The sequence below is a fragment of the Pagrus major genome, chromosome 14 (assembly GCF_040436345.1).
Source record: "Pagrus major chromosome 14, Pma_NU_1.0".
Lineage (NCBI taxonomy): Eukaryota > Metazoa > Chordata > Actinopteri > Spariformes > Sparidae > Pagrus > Pagrus major.
The window spans coordinates 17,415,461-17,437,746 of record NC_133228.1 but is presented as its reverse complement, the minus strand read 5'-3'; the positions used below and the strand labels follow the sequence as shown (position 1 = coordinate 17,437,746).

At 40.3% G+C, this 22,286-nt stretch overlaps 2 protein-coding genes across 2 annotated transcripts in view; one reads left to right on the top strand and one right to left on the bottom strand.

Moving 5' to 3' along the window:
• snd1 (staphylococcal nuclease and tudor domain containing 1) overlaps window positions 1–6,959 on the bottom strand; it is a 174,947-nt gene extending 167,988 nt beyond the window's left edge. Inside the window, exons 1-4 of the mRNA XM_073480269.1 lie at window positions 6,788–6,959; window positions 4,195–4,344; window positions 3,147–3,267; window positions 2,669–2,750 (exon numbers count right to left, since the gene is read on the bottom strand). Of these exons, the coding sequence (XP_073336370.1) occupies window positions 2,669–2,750; window positions 3,147–3,267; window positions 4,195–4,344; window positions 6,788–6,862 (428 nt within the window). The 5' untranslated portion in view covers window positions 6,863–6,959. The remainder of the gene's footprint in view (window positions 1–2,668; window positions 2,751–3,146; window positions 3,268–4,194; window positions 4,345–6,787) is intronic.
• A 3,832-nt stretch (window positions 6,960–10,791) lies between these two features.
• pax4 (paired box 4) lies at window positions 10,792–16,649 on the top strand. The gene is made up of 11 exons (XM_073480408.1): window positions 10,792–10,827; window positions 12,060–12,081; window positions 12,959–13,089; window positions 13,232–13,447; window positions 13,528–13,618; window positions 14,809–14,949; window positions 15,051–15,133; window positions 15,247–15,310; window positions 15,448–15,476; window positions 15,784–15,889; window positions 16,333–16,649. The coding sequence occupies exons 1-11, from the start codon at window positions 10,792–10,794 to the stop codon at window positions 16,647–16,649; spliced, it is 1,236 nt and encodes a 411-aa protein (XP_073336509.1).
• Window positions 16,650–22,286: the final 5,637 nt, after the last annotated feature.

Here is a 22,286-nt window from a genome sequence, read left to right as displayed (position 1 = left end):
CTACAAAGATAGAGTGGGAGAAACTAACAATACAATCAAGGAGAGCAGACATTGTAAAGCCCCCGGAATAAATGGAAAGCAATTCACAAGCAGAGATTGGTGAAGATAGAAATAACTTCATGCGTGGGGGCAGATGATAGTGAACTTATCCATGTCTCCCAAAAGACTGGATTCCTTTAGGTCAGCAACTCCTCCCAACCAACACATCGCTTCAAATCAAAAACAGATATTGATGGGGAAGAAAGTGCAACACTGAGCAAGAGTACTGGAGAAACAAAGGGCTGTGGAAAAAAAAAAACCTTTCCAATTCCCTCATGTTTGAACACACTGTAGGCTACATCTTTCATCTCAATATGGCTCCCTTGTGCATCCAAGGAGACTTTAAATAGATACAAAATGTTGAACCTTAGCAAGGCATTTTAAAGCTCCCTGTTGTCTTTGTACAGTTTGAAGAGGACGTAGGAAGTCGTGTTCCCCAGTCTTCCCCACTTCTATTTAGCAGCAAGGCTCAAATGAGTGCAATTCATTCACCCCCCCACCAGATGTTTACACCCCTCAACCAGCGCTCCTCTGGGGCTCCAGTTAAAAAGGACCGATGGGGGGTTGTAAAGCACAGTTGGACTCCTGCTCTGGTGGGTGGGCGTTGCATAAGCCAATCAGTCAAACCCCCTGCCAGTGGTTTTAATTTTTCAAAAAGACATGTGAAATCCTGTGAAATCTGACCAATTCTCAGGCTCTAGCCATCTTAGTGATTTTTTACTGAGATGGCCACATTCAAATCAGGGACCCAGGCCAAGATCCGAGAACATTCGAACCCCAAGTCCAGTTGCACCATACTCAGGAAAGATATGAAACACTTGTACCCAATTTGAAAAGACTGAGACGCAAGATTGAGTAGAGGAGATTGAAGAATGTGTTTGTACCGATTACTGATACACAGGGACAGTATTTCTTCTGCCTGACCATGTTAAAACTCAATCAAATGATGAAGCCTCTAAAAGCAACACATAAATAATCATCACTATGATTAAATAAAGAGAAATCTGAGACTGACAGCTGCAATATGGAGAAAGAAGCTAAGGCTGGGAGAAGAAATAAATAAACACAGGACACATTTTTTTAAATAAATTGGGTGGGCCATTTACATAAATTGAGATGGCAAGAAAGTAATCTAACCATTTAAATATAGAATAGCTGGGGAAAAGAATGATATGCATATCTTTTGTGTTGTATTTATGCTACTGTCAGTTCCAGAAAACTAAGTAATAAAACAAAATTCCATATAAGAAGTTATTTGGGCTCATTCCATTGTCTAAATGTAGCACTCCAAGCTGAAGTTATTAAAATGTGGCTGAATAGCACTACACAAAGTGCCATTTATTTGCAAAAAGCACATGATTTTAATACATATTCATTACTTAGCTGAAATTCAATATCAAATTACAATTCATGGACGTATTATAGCCTGATCTCCTAAAATAATAAATATGGATGGACAAATTTATCTGCATATTTTCATTTAAATCTAGTATCACCCAGACAATATTTAGCATGTTCAGAAGCCGAATACACAAATGGACAGAAGTGAGCATTCGATCCAACTTCCTTTTATTGTGTGTGCGTGCGAGAGTGAGCGACTGTGTTCATTCTTGCTCCAATAAACCAATGAAACTGTGCCCCAGCCTGCTCTGGTGCATGGCTGAGCGCTGGCCCTTAAATCTGTAAAGCGTTTTCCCAATTCGTAGTCAGCTTCTGAACACGTTTAACTGCACTGTCCAGAGCCATCATCATTATAATAACCCCCTGTAATTAAGATCACATCATTGTTAGTGTGATCAACGTGGCCGGTCACGAGGGGTAATGATATTGGAGGCTAGTGCGTTGCGGGAAAAACTAAAGCCTAAAGTCCTCACTGAGTAATGGGCCTCCCCCCTTTGGCCAAATGATGCCCGCTTACACTTAAAGCATCATTTACATTAGCGCTTGTTCTGGGCCATTGCACAGAATGCTTGAAAAGGGTCATTAGTGGCAAAATATTCCCCATCATCTCTGTTCATGTTGGAAGATACAAATGTAGCAGCATGAGTCAAATTGCTTGTAATGTGTGTAATGTGCAAATACTGCCACTGGGGGGGATATATGGTACTTTGTCATAAAGCACTGGATGTGCAAGTGTATTTAGGGGATTACTGCATGTGGGCAATGTGGCAGAAAGGGTTTCAGAGGGACATCATTGTAGCAGCAGGGTAATACTGCCACCATCTGGGACACCATGACTCTATATCTCAATTCTCTACAGTCCACCAGATGAGGACTTGTGTTTATCTCCCTGCAGATTTACCAGTGCTGTCCTGCTATAAGCTTTAGCAAGTAGAAAGATTACATCGTGTTGCCAAAAGTGATTTCCTCCTAATTCTGTCAAACAATGGGCAGAGTTGCAAACTAGAAATCGGCTTTAAAGTCCAAAAGTACACCAACCACGCTGATGAGCAAATTTGAAGGAAAAGCACTCATGTCAGTCTCTTGTATGTTGACACACTCGACTTCAGTGATGCCAACGCAGCCGATTATAGCATAACAAATACAATACATACCACATAATACCAGTACACATCATTTTGTCTAAATGTTATGACCGAAAAGACAGAAAAAGAAGCAAAAATCTTACTTGTTCCCTCGGATTCCTTCCCTGCGAACTGTGGCGAGGCCCTCGTTCACCAAAGAATCTGCAATGTTCTCGCCTGTTGTGTCTAAAAATGAAAAATGTAAAGCATTTCATACAAAAACAGAGCTCATCTTTTTAGATTTTTTTCAAGTTAGTTCTGGTCAGGTGACTTGATTGGACAAGAGGGAACCAAGAGAGCTGATATTTAGGATACAGGGAAATTTAACTTGGTTAATCGTTCTAATCTAATTTTTAGTACAAATTTTACATGATTGTTTTATAGTGTAATAATAACCCATAATGTTATTGCATAACTGTATAACTATATGATTTCCTCTACACATGTATGCTGAATTCTGTATAACAAGTCAAGTAAAGGGAAAAGGAACATTTATGGTGCAAGTATTTTCTCCCAATCCATGATGCATGTGGACATTGTTCAGATCACTTTGTGATTTAAGATTTGACTCAGTCCACTCACCTTTTCCCAGGTACACCATGCCGTACTCCCTGCCCAAAGCAGTCTTGATTTCCACGGTGAAGCACACTTCTTTGCCGATTAGCTTCTTCCGCAGGAACTCTCTGGCTTGAAAGGCCCATGGCTGCAATACAGACAGGAATATTAATGTGCACTTCCATGTCAAAGGTTGATCACAAACAACTCATCAAAGTGTATTTTGACTCAATAGTATCATTAGAATTAAATAACTAGTAGATACATACTTCTGCAGAAACAAAATCCTTCATTTTAAATAAAATGTTATTATTGTCTGACAAAAATTAGAGTCTGATCACAGTTGGTGGCCCTTCACTGCAGGCACCAGGCAGACATAACTATCCACAGTAGTTAAGTGAAAATAGTACGATAATTAGCACCGTCATAATCATGTTGGCAAAATCTGCAATAAAAAAGATTTTTGATATGCTATTATCTTGGTCAAAGCAAACTATATCTGTACACTGATTGAAATGGATTTTTCCCCTCTTTCTTTTTTATCTGATAAATGAAAAAAGGCACAACTGTCTGTCAAGGCCAAATTGAAAATGTATTCAAAAATAAAAAGACATTTTAGTCTTGCAGCCTTCAGATAGGAATAGATTTTTTTTTTTTTTTTTTTTTTTTTAAAAACAGGCAGCAGACCAGACAGTAGTCAAATAAATTGATGGACTTTTCAAAAGGCATGATAAGAAAATGTCAAATCACACCACTGGTGTCTTAAAGCTTTGAGTTCAATTGAGAATTGACATGTTTATCTCAAGGCTACATCACCATTTATACAATCAGGCGTGGTCTGAATACCAATTCATACATAATTATGTTACAAAAGCTCATTGTAAATGAGGATAACAAAGCCATGTGATAAATCTTCTCCCCAAAGTAAAAACAACGATGCACAAATCGTCATTGAACCCCCAAACAGGAATATCATAGTGTGTGCTGGAGGGATACTTGGCAGGACCTTGTTCTGCCTTTGCCAAACACATACAAATGCAAACAAACACAAACACAATGGGACAGAGCTGCTCACCTCATCAGGGGTGTCCTTGGTGTCGGGCTGGCCCTGAGCAGCTCGGCGGGCCATGGCTCCAGCTCGGATATTGCTGAGATTGATCTGACGCTCCGGGGGTGGGCCACCTCGAGGCTGGCCCCGAACAATGATGGCACAGCCCGACAAGACCTTTAGAGATGACAATAAAGACCGTCAATTGGACAAGATAAAAATGAACAGTAAAAGAAGTGACTATGTTGAAGTAATATCTTAAAACACTTCAAATCTTTTTGTCACAATACCACAAACAAATACCAGACTGCAAATCTTCAATCACATGGCTGAAATGAAAAAATTACCATAGCTTTCAGTTTCTATTTCCTCTGAGACAATGCATGTGTTCTGGTATATCCAGTAAACTGCTGTTTTTGTATTTGCATTGTGGGAGGAGACAATCAGTTAACCCCTCAGGGAGGGTCATGCAGGATTCATTTAAATCGGGTGTAACATAAGTAGGTAGACAAATAGGAAAATCATCAATTCAGTGAATTACATCCGCACTCATGCTGTGTGGATGGAAATCGGTTGAGAAATTACATATAATAGCAGAATATCATAAAATGTTACAGGAGCCTGAAAAAGCAACTTCAATCTGCACGTTGCCATGGTGACAGTCTGTCATTCAAACGCAAGGTGAGATCGAGCCATCTGATAACGTAGCTAAATACAAAAAAAACAACAGATAACCTGCTCTTGGGTTTGACAACCACGGCATTTACACGAATCTGAGCAAACACCTTTTATCTGCGGACTCTCCAGTGTGTCTGTGGGGAGCATCACCGGAGGCTGTTGATCTAAGATGTGGGCTAGATAAAGTCTTTCATCAAATCACAGAGGTCCCCCTGCTATCTGTCTCAGTTCTTCCAAGTATAAGCTGTAGTTTGTAGTGACCAGGCGTGGAAAAAAAAGAGGCAAAGCGGCACTGACCCCCCTCCCTGCTCTGTTTGCAAAAGGGCCAAGTTCCACTTGGAATGTACTACAACCTGGCTTTGCCTTTCTCAAGGCACAGAGTTGACCGTTTTAGATAAGGGCCGAGATTCTACCGTCACTAAATTATGTATTTTGTGTGAATAATAAATCAAAGAAGGGGAATACAGATTTGTTGAAAGTGAATTTGAAATTCATTTCTCGCCAAAATCATATTAATCCGACCACTCAGACTCTCCTGCGCTGCAAAACGCTATAATTATTCCTTCACAAAAAACCCTCAATCCCTTTGGTAATAAACCCACAGGAGTGTAACCTCCCATACTTGCTTCTCGAGGGAGGACACCAGTCTTTACTTGTTTACAGTAGTTGCCACCGGTCTAAAAACAGCCCTTGTTCAAACGCGTTGGGGACAAGTGTAATTACGCGTCGCTCTCTGTGGTATACTACATGTTGTTGAGGAGCGTGAGTGTCATCCTAACTTCTATAAGGACTCGAACACCTGCACCAAGACGCTGGCTGTTTTCCAGCTTGTTACATGGAGCTGACTTGGATCTACTGGGCACCTTCCCACAGGTCAAATTATGGCACACATTCACAAAATATGTCAACTCTATCTAGATGAGTGAAGGTTAGGTTTCCATTGGAAGGAAGTGTCAGGTCAAATCTAAGAAATCAAAAGGTGGTGAAGTAGCATGTGGACGAACAGAGACTACACACAGCCCAGATGAATGGGAGATTATAGGGGGCAACAGAGGCTGTAGCTACGTGTCATTTTCCCGTGGTTGGTTTGAACAGCACACTGAGGAAATGATCCGTCTGTGACTTTGAAGGGGTCTGGACACATTAACCAGCCTGGCTACTACAGAAGTTATTTCCTCACCCTTATTACGGCTCCTACCGCTGAAATAAGACACTACGGAATTTTACGGAAACGCTGAGAGGCACAAAAATGAAACGTTACAGCTAAAAGGAGACGCTTTTGATGTTAGCTCCGAAGCTAGCTGGCTCAAGCACCAATGCACATGCCGACAATAAGTGAAGTAAATTCAATTTGCGCAAACGCCGGCAAGTATATGTCAAGCAGCACCCACAGGCGACCAACTTTCTTCACTTGAAGTCAACACTTTGTAGACAGCAAACGCTCGTTAGCTGACTGTTAGCTCGCCGCTAGCTGGGAAACTAAACATCTGTTCACGTTGCAGCTAACAAGTTACTCAGCGACATTGGTTCCCGGTTAACACGTGTGAATAAAACATAAGTCTCAACCACAGTGGACTTTTCGCAGCTTTACAATTTGACAATACAGCAAGTTACTTTTGCCAACTAGCAAGACAGCAAACATGTGATAACGTCAAGTGGCTTTAGCTTATTAGCAGGCTAGCCAATTTCAGCTAATGTTAGCTGGCATGCTGCTACAGCCAGGTGAGGTGAACGTCAGTGACAGTTGTTATTGACATTATGCCAACACTGTCACTCAGCAGATACGTGTATTTATATCCTTAAATAAGTTATTTTAAAGTTGTACGACAAACGACAGCCACTCCAGCCTTCATTAACGTTAGCCCTTTGGCTCACTAAGCTAACTAGCTGTATCCCCAGACTCACGTAGTGAGCTCACACACTCATATGTCAGGATTCTTACCATTTTTACAATCCCTCTTTGCAGGGGAGCAGCCGGAGAAGGGGCTGTCTGAGATGGTGCCGAAACAGATGCCATGTCCACCGGTTTGAGTTACAACGCCGTTAAGGGGTGACCAGGTAAGGGAGCTGGGACTCTGAAGTGAGTGCCTGTTCTACTGAAAGCCAAGAGAAAAAGGCTGAGCACCGATCAACACACACGTTATACCGGAAACACACTGTGCCATGCATACACACACGTCAAAATCTTTCCGGGTCCGGGCAGCGGAATGAATGGGAGCGAATGGAGCCGCTTCACGACCGCGCAGGCAAGTTGAAATAAAACCTTCCGGAGCAGGAGGTGCGACACGTCAGCATAGTGTTAACCGGGATGATGCTGCTTTCACGGGCTGTCGGAAACCTTCCCTTTGGATCAGAGCACAGAGGATGTGCCAAGAGTTTATGTTAACGGTGCACAATGTATTTTTAAACAGATTAAATAATGTGTATAATATATATTTTTATATATATAGAGAGAGAGTAATGTCTTCTTTTATTTATTTCTGTTTTTGCATTACTTTTCCTTCTTTCTCTCTGTTTTCTCTGTGATTTTGCCTGTTTTATCACTTTTATTGACTTTTATTGTAATTACATTTTCTGCCTTCATGTTTTAACTCACTTCCATGTGTTTGGCCTGACTATTCGGTGATTATTCTGTAATGTTGTCTTCTTGAGTTTCCTGCTTTTGCTTGATTCTCAAAACAAAATCAGTTATAGTAATATAATATTATTGCATCATTGTTATATTATAGTATAAATTGGGCTAAAAAAAGTTAAAGGTGCACTTTTCTTTTGGGGAAGAAACTTTAATCAAACGAGATAGAGTTTTTTATGCCTAAACAAACATAAAATAGAATTTTTAAAAAAAACTCTCTTTGTTTTGATGACTGAACAAACTGAATAAACAAACACAATTTCATACCGTTTCACTTTGTTTATATTTGGCAGACCCTGCCACCTTTCTAGCTTCAAACAGTGTTCTGGGGACCTTATTTTCCTCTGAGAACAGCTTGTTTATTCAGTTATGGAAAGAATGAATATTCCAGAGTTTGTATTATTACCTCATTAATATAGCAAATTTAAAAAATGTTACACTCTACCTGTTTTTTTGTTTTGTTTTGTTTTTAAGAAATCATTTTACCTAGCTCTCCTGCATTTTGTGCCATCCTATTTCTGCCCCTGCAGCACTATGACTTTACAGCACAAGATTTCAAGACTGAAACGATATGATATAAGCCAAATGGTTTAGTTTAGTTACGCTATTGTATTATTATTGATTGGCTAAATCAAACAGGATGTCACAAAAGCAAACACCACAGGCTGGTATGCGTGTGGTTTCCAGGAAAAATATGAGGAAATCTTCAATGTTCTCTTCTCAGACAGACATGTCAAAGCAAAGAAAACACAATGATGACTTCCATTTAGGTGCCAACGCACTGTTACGGCATACTGGGTGACTGTTGTTAACATTATCCTTGTGATTTTCCTGCTTGGACAGGTCAAAATGTCTGAAAAGGGTGTGTTCACCAACTGAGAGGTAACATGATACAACACGTATGTACATGTGTGCAAAAGGTGAAAATGCATTTATTTTGAAGTGCCCTGGAGGAATTTCACTTCATAGACGGACATACTGAATAATTACATGGACGCAGGTAATGTGAATAAGGTTTATGCTACAATTATTATGACACAAGAATAAATCACGACTCGTGCCGCCGTCCAAACTGTTGTGATATCATCAGGACACGGATAATCTTGCATCAGATGAAAATATTATTCGTGCATGTTCGGTTTTGCTCAGTTGTGCTTGGCAGCTCGGAGATGTGAGTAACTGTGCGAGTGGGAAGCAGGCCACTGCTGCGAAGGAAACATTAATGCTCAGGGGGCTCTAAATATTTGCATGCAAAATGCCTTGAGATGTTTTGAACATCATGACTTTCTTAATTCCCGAAAGGATTGACTTTTTATGACTTACAGAGAGAGACAGACAGAGCACAGGGAGCAAGAGAATGACATCAATATGTTTTGTATTAATAATATGCAAAAAGGTATCCAGATGACTTAAGACATTGTGAAAATGTGTCCATGTGATACGTGCATGGCACACGTGCAAGGAGGCTGACTGGGAGCCTGGAATATTTCCATAAGTGACAAATTAAAGGAAAACCCATTATGTCTTAATGTCTAAGTGAGGTGTTAGGTCCTAATGAGCTGCCAGAACACCTTCAATGCTCTTCAGTAGAGATTAACTCTCTCGTGGCCACAGCAAATGATTCACCTCATTTTGCATCATCGAAATCTAACACCAGTTATGAAAAAAGTCACAGAAAAGACATCAGTCTCACTTTTTTACAGGTGTTTCATACACTATATGCCTATTCTTGTATTTAAATATATATCAGATCAAGTTTTATTGCGACAAAATAACCCCCTTCCTGCACTCCACCATCTCTGTCCAAGCAAATGTCTGCATACTAAAGCTCATAACGGCTTATATGCACATATGCATACATGCGATAAGCTGCGAGTGGACTGTTAATGTGGCAACATGGCTCTCTTGCAGGACAGACCTTTTTTTGCTCAACAGTTTGTGTCAGTATTTTTACTCGACAACAAAACATTATCCAACTAATACATTTTAAAGTAAATCATGAGACTCAAAGACACAAAATGACATAAAATGTATTAAGATGCCAGAGCTGCTGCCAGAACATCTACCATTTTTATTAGTCAGTTTCCAGCTGACTGATTTTTATGAATCATTTTAAATTTAAAAGACAAGTGATTTAGTAGTCTTTTATGTGCTACTCACTTGTTCCAGCAGTTTCAGGAGAGAAGCAGGCACAGTGATATCACTTCTGGAAAACAAGAAAGAAAAGAAAGAGGGGGGATTAATTACTGTACCTGAAGAGTTGTGAATATGCAAACTGACTGAAGGAAATAATGAGGAGATGCTTTGAAGAAGTTTTGGGCTCATCTGCAGAATCAACAGGACAGATAATCATCATAAACTTTCTTTGCAGCAGGGTGTAGGCTTCCCTGTGTTATTGAACAGCAGGTGAAGAGTCACTTGAATTTGCAACAAACTCTGGAGTACATTTGGAGAGTTTTGTCAGCCAAAGAGTGTGAACAAAAAATCTCCAGAGGGATCTCATTATTAAGAAACTGTTGTTTACAGCTCGGTCCCATGTGGCTCATAAACCTTAAGGATTGGTGAGAAAGTAGGAATTTGGCAGGTTTGGCATTTGGTGTAATTGAGCCAGTTTAACTGCAGTGCGCAGTAAACACGCGCGTCATCCCCAAAGAAGTGGCGCACATTTTCACCCAATAACGCATTAAAAGCACATTCGGTTCAGAATCACGAGGAAGAGGATCTGCTGACTCTTGTGTTGTGAGAAGTTGTGAAGATTTTACGACAATGAGAAAATAAAAGAAGTGTATTAAAATGATTTTCTCTTCAAACAGTTGAGGTTATTGGTTCAAGACGCTGGCTGATGATGTGGTAATGTGGAATATTAAGTATTGTGAACTTCGTCTTCATAAAAGGTGTGTTTAACACGTTAGTTATCCAATTCAGAATCTTTAGATCTTTTTAAAATGCGTGGGAAATCACCAGTAATCTTAAGGACACGTCATTTTGTTCGTTTCAAATAAAAATAAAACATTCAAGTTTCAGTTAAAGTTGAATGGCATGCGTCGCGTTTGGCCACGGACACTAAAATGAACCACGTAACACGGCTGTTAATTACAAAGGACCGAAACAAGCGTCTAGTTCACAGAATATAAAAAACAGTCACTCAAGTAAAAACAAAAAATCATGACATGATCAAATCAAAACATGGACGATACATACATCTCATATCAAGGTGGAGAAAACTGCCGGACAGGCGAGCACGGAGGCAGCTCCGTTGCGCACACGGCACCTCGGTGCGCTTTGGAGAGCTTTTGGTAACCCTTTTTACGCGGATGAATTACCCGCATTTCTCAACGCTTCCAGACGCGGTAAAGCACCGGTACACGTGTTTTATGCACAAGACTATCACACAGGACGTGTCAGTAAAAAGTGTACTCATTATGTGGCACGTTTTAGCCACTTAAACTCCCGCTCCTTTCTTTGGCGAGCCCAGACTATAATTTACGCACCACGAATATGTGGCACCGTCTTAAAAACACAAGCTAAGTACTTTAATCAACCTCGTTTGGCACACACTGTACGTGCAATAAAGTGCTATAAATCAATGAGCACATCAGCTCCCCGGTAATAAATGAAAAAAAGGCTTGCCTTATTTGTCCTTTGTCTCGGTTGGCAAGGAGATGATGGTGTCCAAAAATGGCTGTCCTCTATCTAACCTGGCTGATTGTACACAGAGAGTATTATTGTCCTCTAACGCATGGTTAATGTATAATTTGGGCCATATGGCATTTTAAAATCTGAGCCTTTATTTCGGTGGCACTTCGATCTGTGTGGACCCAACTAATGATATTCAATTAGTCATTAAACAGGCCAAAAGACGAGCCTCGTGTGGGTTTTAACATAGGCTAATATTTGCTCGTCAAATATTTCCCTTTGAAACGTTTACAACGCATTTTTATCTGCTGGCTGCCCAAGGAACATCTGTGAGGGTTATTTTAGCCTCCCTCTTCTGGATAAACCAGGTCCCCCAATTGGCCCTCTCCCTTGCGCCCATGCACGAGTCTATTTGTTCACGTTTTGAAAGAAAATGTAATAAAGAGAGACTGGGTGATGGATTTATGATTTATCAAAAGCACTTTACCATATGGCAGTCGTCATTGGCGCAGATTTCCAAATGTTTGCTTTATGGAAGGAGAGCAGGGATCCTTTTAATCTGAGCCACTTCACCTGGGAAAGGATGCTCAGGTCACGTGACCACAGGTACACCCCCGTAAAGGATGGGAAACATGGCAGTGTTGATCATTCAGCTTCTTTGAAAGATGGAGTCTTCGGCTATATTTTATTATAACAATGCACCGAGGCAGAAAGTGTCAGAGCTGAATACTCGCGCATCGATTTGTCTGGTTGTGGCTGCGGGCAGCCACTGCGCAAAAAAGGAAGCCAGCCTGAGTTCCCAAACTTGAATATTGTTATGATGATAGGCTGATTACAGCATGACAAAGACATTTTTGACAATTTCTAAGAATCCAGACGTGGAAATGTTTGTTTGTGACGCCCAGGAAATTTGGTGTAGCCAAGAAATCAAGTCAAACCTGCGCAGGTTCTGTCAGTTCACTTTTCTGGTACAGCAAAGCAACATCTACATGTGCAGTGTGTTAAATGGCACCGAAGCAAAGGTGATACATCATATATAGTATGCTTTCTTGGTAAATTCTATCTATCTTTTTTGACTGATTTTGCAACGCAAATGCAACTTTTTTGTTACTCCTGTTTTGTGAATTACACAGTTACTCAATTATTAAATGTTTGATGCGCATAATAATGAGATTGCGCCCAAATCTGGACTTTCTTTGCAGGTGGAATCGTTCTGATTTCACTCACCTCCATGTCTCAATCTTCTCCATTTTCCTCTGCGCAGTGTCTCCAAATCTAAATGCTGACACCTGTCTTTACAAACCCCTGAAATAACTTTAAACACAAGTGGAATAAAAACCCCAGAATGTTGTGTCGTGTCTCATGTTGAGACATTTTGTCACCACCGACCTCCAACTCTGAGGCCCATTTTGAGTTTATAATGCCCACATTCACTTCCAGGCAGTGTTGACATTTCAGGTAACAGGCCCACCACGTCATGTTGAGGTCTGCGGGCCTATAAATTTCTCCTGAAGGGCGTCGTTTCCCCTCATTGTCATTCACCAGAGATACGCGGAGTCACCTGGACAGTTGATTTTTCTGCGCTTTGCGTCTCACAACGTGTTTTTTCTCTCTCTGGGATTCTGGGAACTTTATTTCAGCATCAAGCCTGGGAGCAAGCGGAGATGTGCGGGATAAACGCTGATCTGCCAAATAAAGGTTAATTTCACCATTTTATCTGCGCTCTTAGACTGTTATTAGATTGTAAGATATCTCTGTGTATGTGTGAACTAAGTTTCCAGAGTCAAAACGCGTAATTTCTGTTTAAAAGGCAGATTTAATAAGTATAGGCTGTCTTGTGAAAAGGTGGTGGAAGTGTCAACCAGCTGGGAGGGATGTTTCTCAACGGCAGACCTCTCCCGGAGTCCAAGAGGAGGAAAATGATCGAGCTGGCCTCGGAGGGAGTCCGTCCAAGCCAGATCTCCAGGATACTCCGGGTACGCACAAATAAAACCAAGTGGCTCACATTCTGGAGAGAAGAGTGGGAGTAAAAACTCTTGCTCAGGTACAGTTTCAGTAGATAAAGCATCACTTTTTGTATGCAGATTGTAAGAAAGTGGGTCCCTCTGCGTGTTTCAGGTGTCCAACGGGTGCGTCAGTAAGATCCTGAGCCGCTACCGGCGCACTGGACTCCTGGAGCCGAAGACCATCGGAGGGAGCCGACCCCGGCTCCTCACCCCGGGCGTCATCTCCACCATCATCCAGTGCAAAAGAGAGAATCCGACGATCTTTGCTTGGGAAATTAGAAAACGGCTCGCAGCAGCACGGATATGCAAGGCCTCCAAAGTCCCCAGCGTAAGTGAGATTGAAACTTTCACGTTTGTATGATCCTGAAAGTGTTCCAGCATTTGATGCTGACGCTTTTCTGCACACAGGTGTCGTCTATAAATCGGATTTTAAGACGGATCCACCTGGACCACGGGCCGATGTGCATGGAGATCAGTGCGCACATCAGGACTGAGCAGGGTAAGTCACCTGTGAAGGTCAGTGGGCTGCTGAGAATATGTGAAAGAACAGAAAACATCCAGCTGATCACATCATATACACAAAATTGACAGTGTACCAATTAAAAAATAATAATAATTTAAGATGCTGTTATGGACAGATCAGAGATTCCCCCAATATCCTGATGTTAACAGGGATTTCTCAAGATCTAGGTCACAGGTAGTCAGAAGCTATTGGGTGCACCTGTGATGTTCTCCCTCCATAAGGGGGTTGCAGTTCCCCTGCTCAGGTGGTTGTGTGTTTTCAGGGAGTCAACACCATCAGTTGGCTCTCTGCATTTTCTGTTTGGGTGAAAATCTGGGTTGAGTGTGTTTGAGATTTCTTTCTTTTGGCCAGTTTCTATACATTTTGTTTCCCCCTGATCAGTGACTCCCACTTTGGTTTTTGGGGGAAACGTAACATGCACAAACTTAAATTTAAAGTAAAGTCACCTTTTCAGATTTTACAGTGTAGTTTGTGACATTCATCGGCAGAAAATTGATAAAAACACATTTATTCAAAGTATATTTTTGTGAAAACTTCTATAATTATACAGGATATCTGCTAATTAACAAAAGTAACCTATAAAACTACAGAACACTTCTAAATGTAACTACACAGTGGCGCACTTAAGATGTTTGAGAAGCAGGGGCAAAAAATGAAAAAAGGGCACCACATGTATACAGGGGGGCACCAGCAGGCAGAAAGTCGTGATGTATTTATAGTGAGGAGAGGGCACTTTACGACATTTTGTCTACTGGAGGGGCACCCTAGAGGACACTTTATCATGTTTTATCTACCACAGGGGCACCGAGAGGCCTCAGTTATTAATCCTAATCAATTTACTTCCACATGGGAATGTTATGGTTATTCACACTTACAGATTTTTGGTTATCTTACATTAGAAATGTAAATTTATAGTCTGTTTTTGTAATTTTATGGATATTTTAATGTATTTGAAAATATGATTTACAGTGTGTGCATGGAGAGAATGCATCATTAACTAAAGAACCTAATTTGATCATTTTGATTCCAGTTTATATGATAAAGCCTGATGATTTCCTACATTAATATACAATACAACAATATTTGGGTGATGTAATATAGATTTAAGTTCAGGTAGGTCTAACTAGCGTAACAACAAGCTAATGTAATGTGTGTATCATGTGCAGATTTCGATTCACTGATTCAAGAAGAAGTGAACGAGAGGAGGACGTTGGAGACGGTGTGCAGCCATGACCAGAAGCCCGGACGTGCCCAGCATCGAAACCGAACCACCTTCACCCCGGAGCAGAGCACAGCACTCGAGCGAGGTAGACTCAAAATCTGAAAATACGCACCCACGTGTGTCTGCTGCATTTTTTTTTCCCACTCAGGAAAGCACTTAAATACGTGTTTCTATCTCCCCAATCAGAATTCTCTCACAGCCAGTACGCAGACATGTACACCAGAGAGAAACTGTCAGCGCAGATCAAGCTTCCAGAGGACACCATCAAGGTAGACCCATCATTTTTCCTCTTCAGAACACTCACAGAGAATCACACATTTAATCTTTCTGCTCTTGAGATGATTGTCCCCTTCCACTCTCTCTCTCTCTCTCTCTCTTGAAGGTCTGGTTTTCAAACAGACGGGCTAAATGGAGGAGGGAAGCCAAACACAGAGGTAGCACACAGAGTAAGTGTGTGTGTGAATGTACTTGGATTTGAGTGATCGAGCTCAAGATCAAAAGGGATTGAAGTGAATGAAAAGCCCCTTCAGTTCATTCACACCCCATGGTTATCTGACAGTGTTTTTCTCCATAACACCTGCAGACCTTCAGAGGCAAAGAGATGCCGATCCTGTGAGTTCATCGATGACACACAGCTCCGCATCTCAACAGGTGCAGTGGGAGTTTTTGAGACGAATCTTAAAGGCCCTGAAAACTCCTTTTTAATTTTTTTTAACTGAATCAGCTTTTTGTTTGAGCAACAAAACCATTTTACTGCTTTCACATGAGAGATTTCTGTATTTCTTTCCGTTATGGATGATGAAAAATGACTATAAAACTCTTAGTCGTAAATATTTATAGAGCAAAAAGCTTTACAAAATGGTTTTTGGTTTCTAATGCTCTGTAGTAACTTTTGGACTGTGCCTGTGTTGATTTAAAGGCAACAGGAGTGTCCGGAGTCGACTGTGAAAACTCAGATGCCTCCCTTACATACAACACAGTTGCCAGGAAGTTGCAAAATGGCTACTTCTTCCCATCAGAAACAGGTAAGATCCTGCGAAAAGCCTCTAAAACGCTCATATTGTAGACTTCAAATTGTCTTATACAATGAAAATGTGTAATTCTACTAAAATTTGACTGCAAAATTAAATTTTTTACACCTTTTTTTTGAATGTGACTGTTGTTAATTCGCATGATAATTGCTGTTGGAGATGTTAAATATTTCAAAATTACCTTTATAAGCAACGCCCACTTTTTCAGAATAACTGAGAAAATATTTATATTATTATTTTTTAGGGTAAATCTTTGTGTCTGAGTAAATATTACTGCCATTACCTTCATGTGACTATCATGGGATCACTTCAGAGCTGCTATTGTTATTCCTTTTTAGAACAAAACTATTTTACTCCTACATCTGATTTAAGGGCATTCTTAAGTATAATCCTTATAAGAAAAAACTATTCTTTCTTTCCTTCGCTCTTATATACAGGTATGGGAAATTCTGACCTCTCAACCATCTCAGTGCCGGTCTCGTTCCTCCATCAGTCCAATCAGACCCTGACGGACAAGACTCCACTGGATCTCCACAGAGACAGATTCACATTCCCATTGGTTCACCATCACGTAGACGCGAGAGCACCCCTCTCTTTGGCAACTGAGCCAATCAGAGCAGAGCACGCTGTGACTCAGTGCTGGAACCAGCAGGGGGGTCCTTTGTCATTACCTTGGAGCCAGTTTCAAACAGATGAGAGGTTTCTGTTCACCCAGCAGCCCTGGGACGTGAATCCACATCGCTACCTGGACTAAATGAATCAGTTTCTAGACTGGACGGGCGTCTTGTAACCAGCAGAGGGCGACAGATGACTGGAGTTACAGTCTTATCCTATTTTTCTGCAGCTTCACTCATCACTTTCCCTCGCATCAGTACTCTTGATTTGCCATAAACAAGGAGTAACATAGAGTTTCGTATCTTTAAAATGGATTCAAAAACTCAAAACTTGATTGGTTACTTCTCAGCTTTACAAGTCACTGATGTGTTGAATAAAGCTTGACAGAGAACATGTTAATGTATTTTCTTTTTTTAGAAGTTTTATTCATGAGTTTCCAGGAAATAAGGTGTTATATGCCTGGAACGATTAAGCCCACAAACACAGGTTCTGCTTGACAGGGTGTAGATTTTAAAGAGTACATTTATTGCTTATAGAGAGCATTAAAATGAATATTATATTTGGATATGTGAGCATAACCTTGACTGGATTCTTGACAGTATATCTTGTCAGTGATGTCCATGTAACATAAATCACAGCTCCATGGATCATTTAAGGTTACCACTGTATAATATGGATGTTATCTCTTTTATAGTCTTGGGCTTGTTGTTTGTTTAAGTGCAGATGGAGGTTAAGGTGTTCTTCCAAGAGTTTCTTTCCAGGGGCGAGCCGTTGGGGGAATCTATAAAAGCATAGCTTCAAAAAGTCTAAACATGACCTGATATCTGCTCTGCTCGGTATCAGTTTTTATGGCTGCAACAGGGCAGAGGCATTGAGTTCCTTTATATCCCTTTACTACAGCGGAGAGACGGTAAGACTCGGAGTTTCTCGATAATTGGTCACCCGGGGAAAGGTTGGGATCAGAAGGCAAACAGCTTGGCCAGCAGCAGAAGCAGCAGCGTGGAAGTGGCCTACTGGCAAAATGACCTGTCGGAATTTAACACTGTGAGGCCAGGTAGGGAAATTACATCTCCACATGACAGTTTTGTGTTGTGATTCCTGCTGTGAATCATCTGTAAGCCTTTTAAATAGCTTTGGTTGGGCTTTTCGAACATGGTGTTCTCCTCAGAACCTTCTTCAATTGAGGTCAGTTTTAGTGTTAGTGGTAGTCAAGTTGGGGGAGGTGGGGTTACCAAGTGTGACTGAGTTTATTCAAGTGCTGTCTGAAAGGATAAAAATGGAAATTCAGTCATTATCTACTCACCTTCATGCTGATTGAACGTCAGGTTTTCCGCAACAAACTACTGATGTAGACAGGGACTTGTTTTACAATAACAAACATAAAATGGCTCCATACAGCTCGTCTCGGCGTAATCCAAGTCTCCAGAAGCCCCAAGATCCCAAATTGATTTGAAAAGACATTATCTGCACTCTCGTCATGCGGTTGAGCTGGTGCACCCACTTCAGATGGGGTGCATGCTAATGTTTTAAGCTTAGCAGCTAAAGTGATTTCGGCCTTAAAAAGAGTGCAAATAAGGTCTATTCAAATCAATTTGGGATCTCAAAGCTTCAGGAGACTTTGATTACGCCAAACGAGCTGTATGGAGTAATTTTATGTCTTTTGTTTTTGTTGTTTTTTTATGTTTTAAAACAAGTCCACTTCTACTTCATTTGTGTCGGATAATGCTGCAGTGCGGTTCTACTGTGCAGCTCCAGAAATGTTTTGTGGACTAAAAAACAACCCCGACTGCATCCATTGGCATGAGGGTGAGTAGATAATGACTGAATTTTCAGTTTTGGGTGAACTTATCCTTTAAGTACAATTTTCAGGTCAGAGGCAAACAGAGGTGAAGTATTCAGATGGTGTAAATAGCTCTATATTTGTCACTGGAGACAGATATTGCACTATTTGACAGCAATAGTTAGTCTGCACATTAAGATTTGCATTAAAAAATCATAGGATAAGCTTCTAAAATCATATAAATTCTCAGGGATTAAACCAGTGGTTCTCAATTTTTTTGGCTTCTGACCCTTTCCAAAAAAAGCAGTGTCTTATTCGGGCTTCTAGTAAAGTTTCTCATGGTTTCGTAACTATCCATGGCTCCAAGAGATAAAATTATCAAATATTTCACACACACAAAAACAAAGATTAGAGAAAGGGCCAAAACATGAATGCAGATTTGTGTTGGAGAACTTTCTTTTTTTCCTACATTTTCCCACCTCATTAATCATCCCACGACCCCTCACATTTATCATGTGACCCATTTTTAATTGCTTCCTTTACTCATAGTAAAAGATCCGAGTGCTTCCCTCGCCACTGCCGACCGAAAACTCCCGTCACAATAGCTTGAAACAAAAATGAATCTCACATTTGGAGCACTATCTAATCTCACATTGAGCAACTAAAAGTTTCGGAGCTGCTGAAAAGCTTATCTGAGTTCAATTGTATCTCACTTAAGCATAATGTCCAAATGTGTTATCCAAATGTTATTATTTATCTCCCTCTATCGACGGCCCCTGCTGCTTTCAACCACTTGAGAAGAGTTATCGCGCACTACAGTTTGCAGCTCGGCGTGATGTAGTGGGGAGTAAACTGCCAGAAATGGAGTAAACAGATTCTAAATAAGAGCCGCTGGCTTTTCGAACATGGTGTTCTCCTCAGAACCTTCTTCAATTGAGGTCAGTTTTAGTGTTAGTGGTAGTCAAGTTGGGGGAGGTGGGGTTACCAAGTGTGACTGAGTTTATTCAAGTGCTGTCTGAAAGGATAAAAATGGAAATTCAGTCATTATCTACTCACCTTCATGCTGATTGAACGTCAGGTTTTCCGCAACAAACTACTGATGTAGACAGGGACTTGTTTTACAATAACAAACATAAAATGGCTCCATACAGCTCGTCTCGGCGTAATCCAAGTCTCCAGAAGCCCCAAGCCCCAAGATTTGCATTAAAAAATCATAGGATAAGCTTCTAAAATCATATAAATTCTCAGGGATTAAACCAGTGGTTCTCAATTTTTTTGGCTTCTGACCCTTTCCAAAAAAAGCAGTGTCTTATTCGGGCTTCTAGTAAAGTTTCTCATGGTTTCGTAACTATCCATGGCTCCAAGAGATAAAATTATCAAATATTTCACACACACAAAAACAAAGATTAGAGAAAGGGCCAAAACATGAATGCAGATTTGTGTTGGAGAACTTTCTTTTTTTCCTACATTTTCCCACCTCATTAATCATCCCACGACCCCTCACATTTATCATGTGACCCATTTTTAATTGCTTCCTTTACTCATAGTAAAAGATCCGAGTGCTTCCCTCGCCACTGCCGACCGAAAACTCCCGTCACAATAGCTTGAAACAAAAATGAATCTCACATTTGGAGCACTATCTAATCTCACATTGAGCAACTAAAAGTTTCGGAGCTGCTGAAAAGCTTATCTGAGTTCAATTGTATCTCACTTAAGCATAATGTCCAAATGTGTTATCCAAATGTTATTATTTATCTCCCTCTATCGACGGCCCCTGCTGCTTTCAACCACTTGAGAAGAGTTATCGCGCACTACAGTTTGCAGCTCGGCGTGATGTAGTGGGGAGTAAACTGCCAGAAATGGAGTAAACAGATTCTAAATAAGAGCCGCTGGCTTTTTCCTTTAAAGAAATTACACATGGAAAAAGCCCACAGGAAGAAAAAGAGGTGCAAAATATAGCTAAATGTAATGTCAAGTTGTTTATTAAAATAGGAATAATACGAAGGCTACAGAATTCAGAAACGTTCATAGATATAAAACAACTCACTAACACAAAATAGCAGCTGTTATATTTAAAGTTTACAGTATACAAACATATAAACAGACTGATCAGGATGTAAAAATACTTAGTAGGATATTTACAAAAATTACAAATTGTAATTTACAGAATGCACTGGGCTATTTACAGAAAGGTAAATTAAATAACAGTCACAACGCCAAGAGAAACAGAAAACCGATCAATAACCAAGAATATGTGAGATTTGGTTTCACCTCTCTTACATGTTAATCACCTTTTCATCACTTCAGTTTCTACTTCATGGACTCTCAAGGCTGTTAGAGGATTGCCTTTAATCCTCAAAGTACGATTAAGGCCACAGTTATAATTTAATTTTGTACAGTTGCACTCGAACAGAAGGCAAAGTGACCCCGAAACGCATTGTATTAAAGCCCCAAATGTTAATGTTTGTTCCTTTATTGTTATGACCTGTTTTTGATGTGATATTCAGAACAGTCATCTTTGAGCTGAGAATAGAAAGACATGGTTTAACTCTCACGCAGGAGCCACACAAACATGAGTAAAATACACTGCTGTTAATGTTAAATGAATGGGGAATCAAAGGGCCATTCAGGCACTGTTTAGGGCAAACTTCTGCCAATTCAGAAATGGTGACAGAAACAGACATTTGTAAGAGAAACATATCCCTTGTTCTAAGTACTAATTCTCAAGTTCTAAGACGGCAGCAGGGTGAACAGACTGTGGCTGGGGTGGGTGTTGTCTTTCAGTATCCTTTGGGCTCTGTGCAGACACCTAAATTCAGCTATATCACTGATGTTTGTATCAGCTACATGGACATCATACGTTTTATTTTGGCGAGACTAACCGTAAGACACTAGGTGTAAGATGTTTCTGCACCGGTTTTTGTTTTATTTTGTTAATAAAACATTCTTGTATTTTAGGTAAACGCCTATATTTGCGCTAGTTTTTCTTGCGATACATGCTAAGGAAGTTATGTTTTCACCTGTCCGTTTGTTTGCTAGTCGGTTGGTTGGTTTGTAGGCAGGATTGCACAAAAACTACTGAACGGATATCCACAAAACTTGGATGGTTGATGGATCTCAGCCCAGAATAGACCCCATTAACTTTCGGTGAGGATCCGGATAAAGGGACGGATCCATGATTTTTTTCTCACTTTCTTTAACATTGCGATATTTTCGATGCAATGCATGGATTGTTTGGATGTTTAATTTATTTAGGATACTCTGTTTGAATATTGAGTTAAAAGTTCACTGCTCTTTGAAAGAGTGTACTTGCATTATTGTGCTATTATATTATCATTATCAGTATATATCAGTGGCATAAAATGGTCTTTAAATGACAATATTGTTTACCACAATCACAAAGGGGGACAATAATTTATCGAAGAAAAAGTAGTTATCGTGGGCCTACACATATCTCACATATTTGTGTCTATATATTTACAGTAAATCCATGATAATCTCTGGGGCAGAATATCAGCACTCTTGAATAAAGACGTTAAACCATATGAGGCATACTGTCACACAGCATGTTGCGTTATGTTTGTGTGGCTGTTACTTGTGAGTCAAACATGCGCCCCAATTATTCTGGGGTCATAATTACTCTCAGATCGAAGTAACAAAAAATCGAAATATCACACCAAAATCTGGATTCTTTTCAAATGATGTCTTCTGCTAATTTAAAAAAAATAAATACCTAACTACTACTTAGAAGCTACCAGTCTCTTTAAATATTCAACATCATCACAGGCACAAAGAAGCCAATCTGACGTTACTCAGTGAACCAAAAATATTCCAGATCTATAAGACCTATAAAATCTTACAGCACAGCAGAAACATACTCAATAAATCTGCAGCTATGTACATAAGGAGTCACTTTCCATGAAACACAAAAAGTATAAAATATCCTACTGACCACACACAGCCCACCAGGGGCCAAAGTTCCCTCCAAACTGGAGA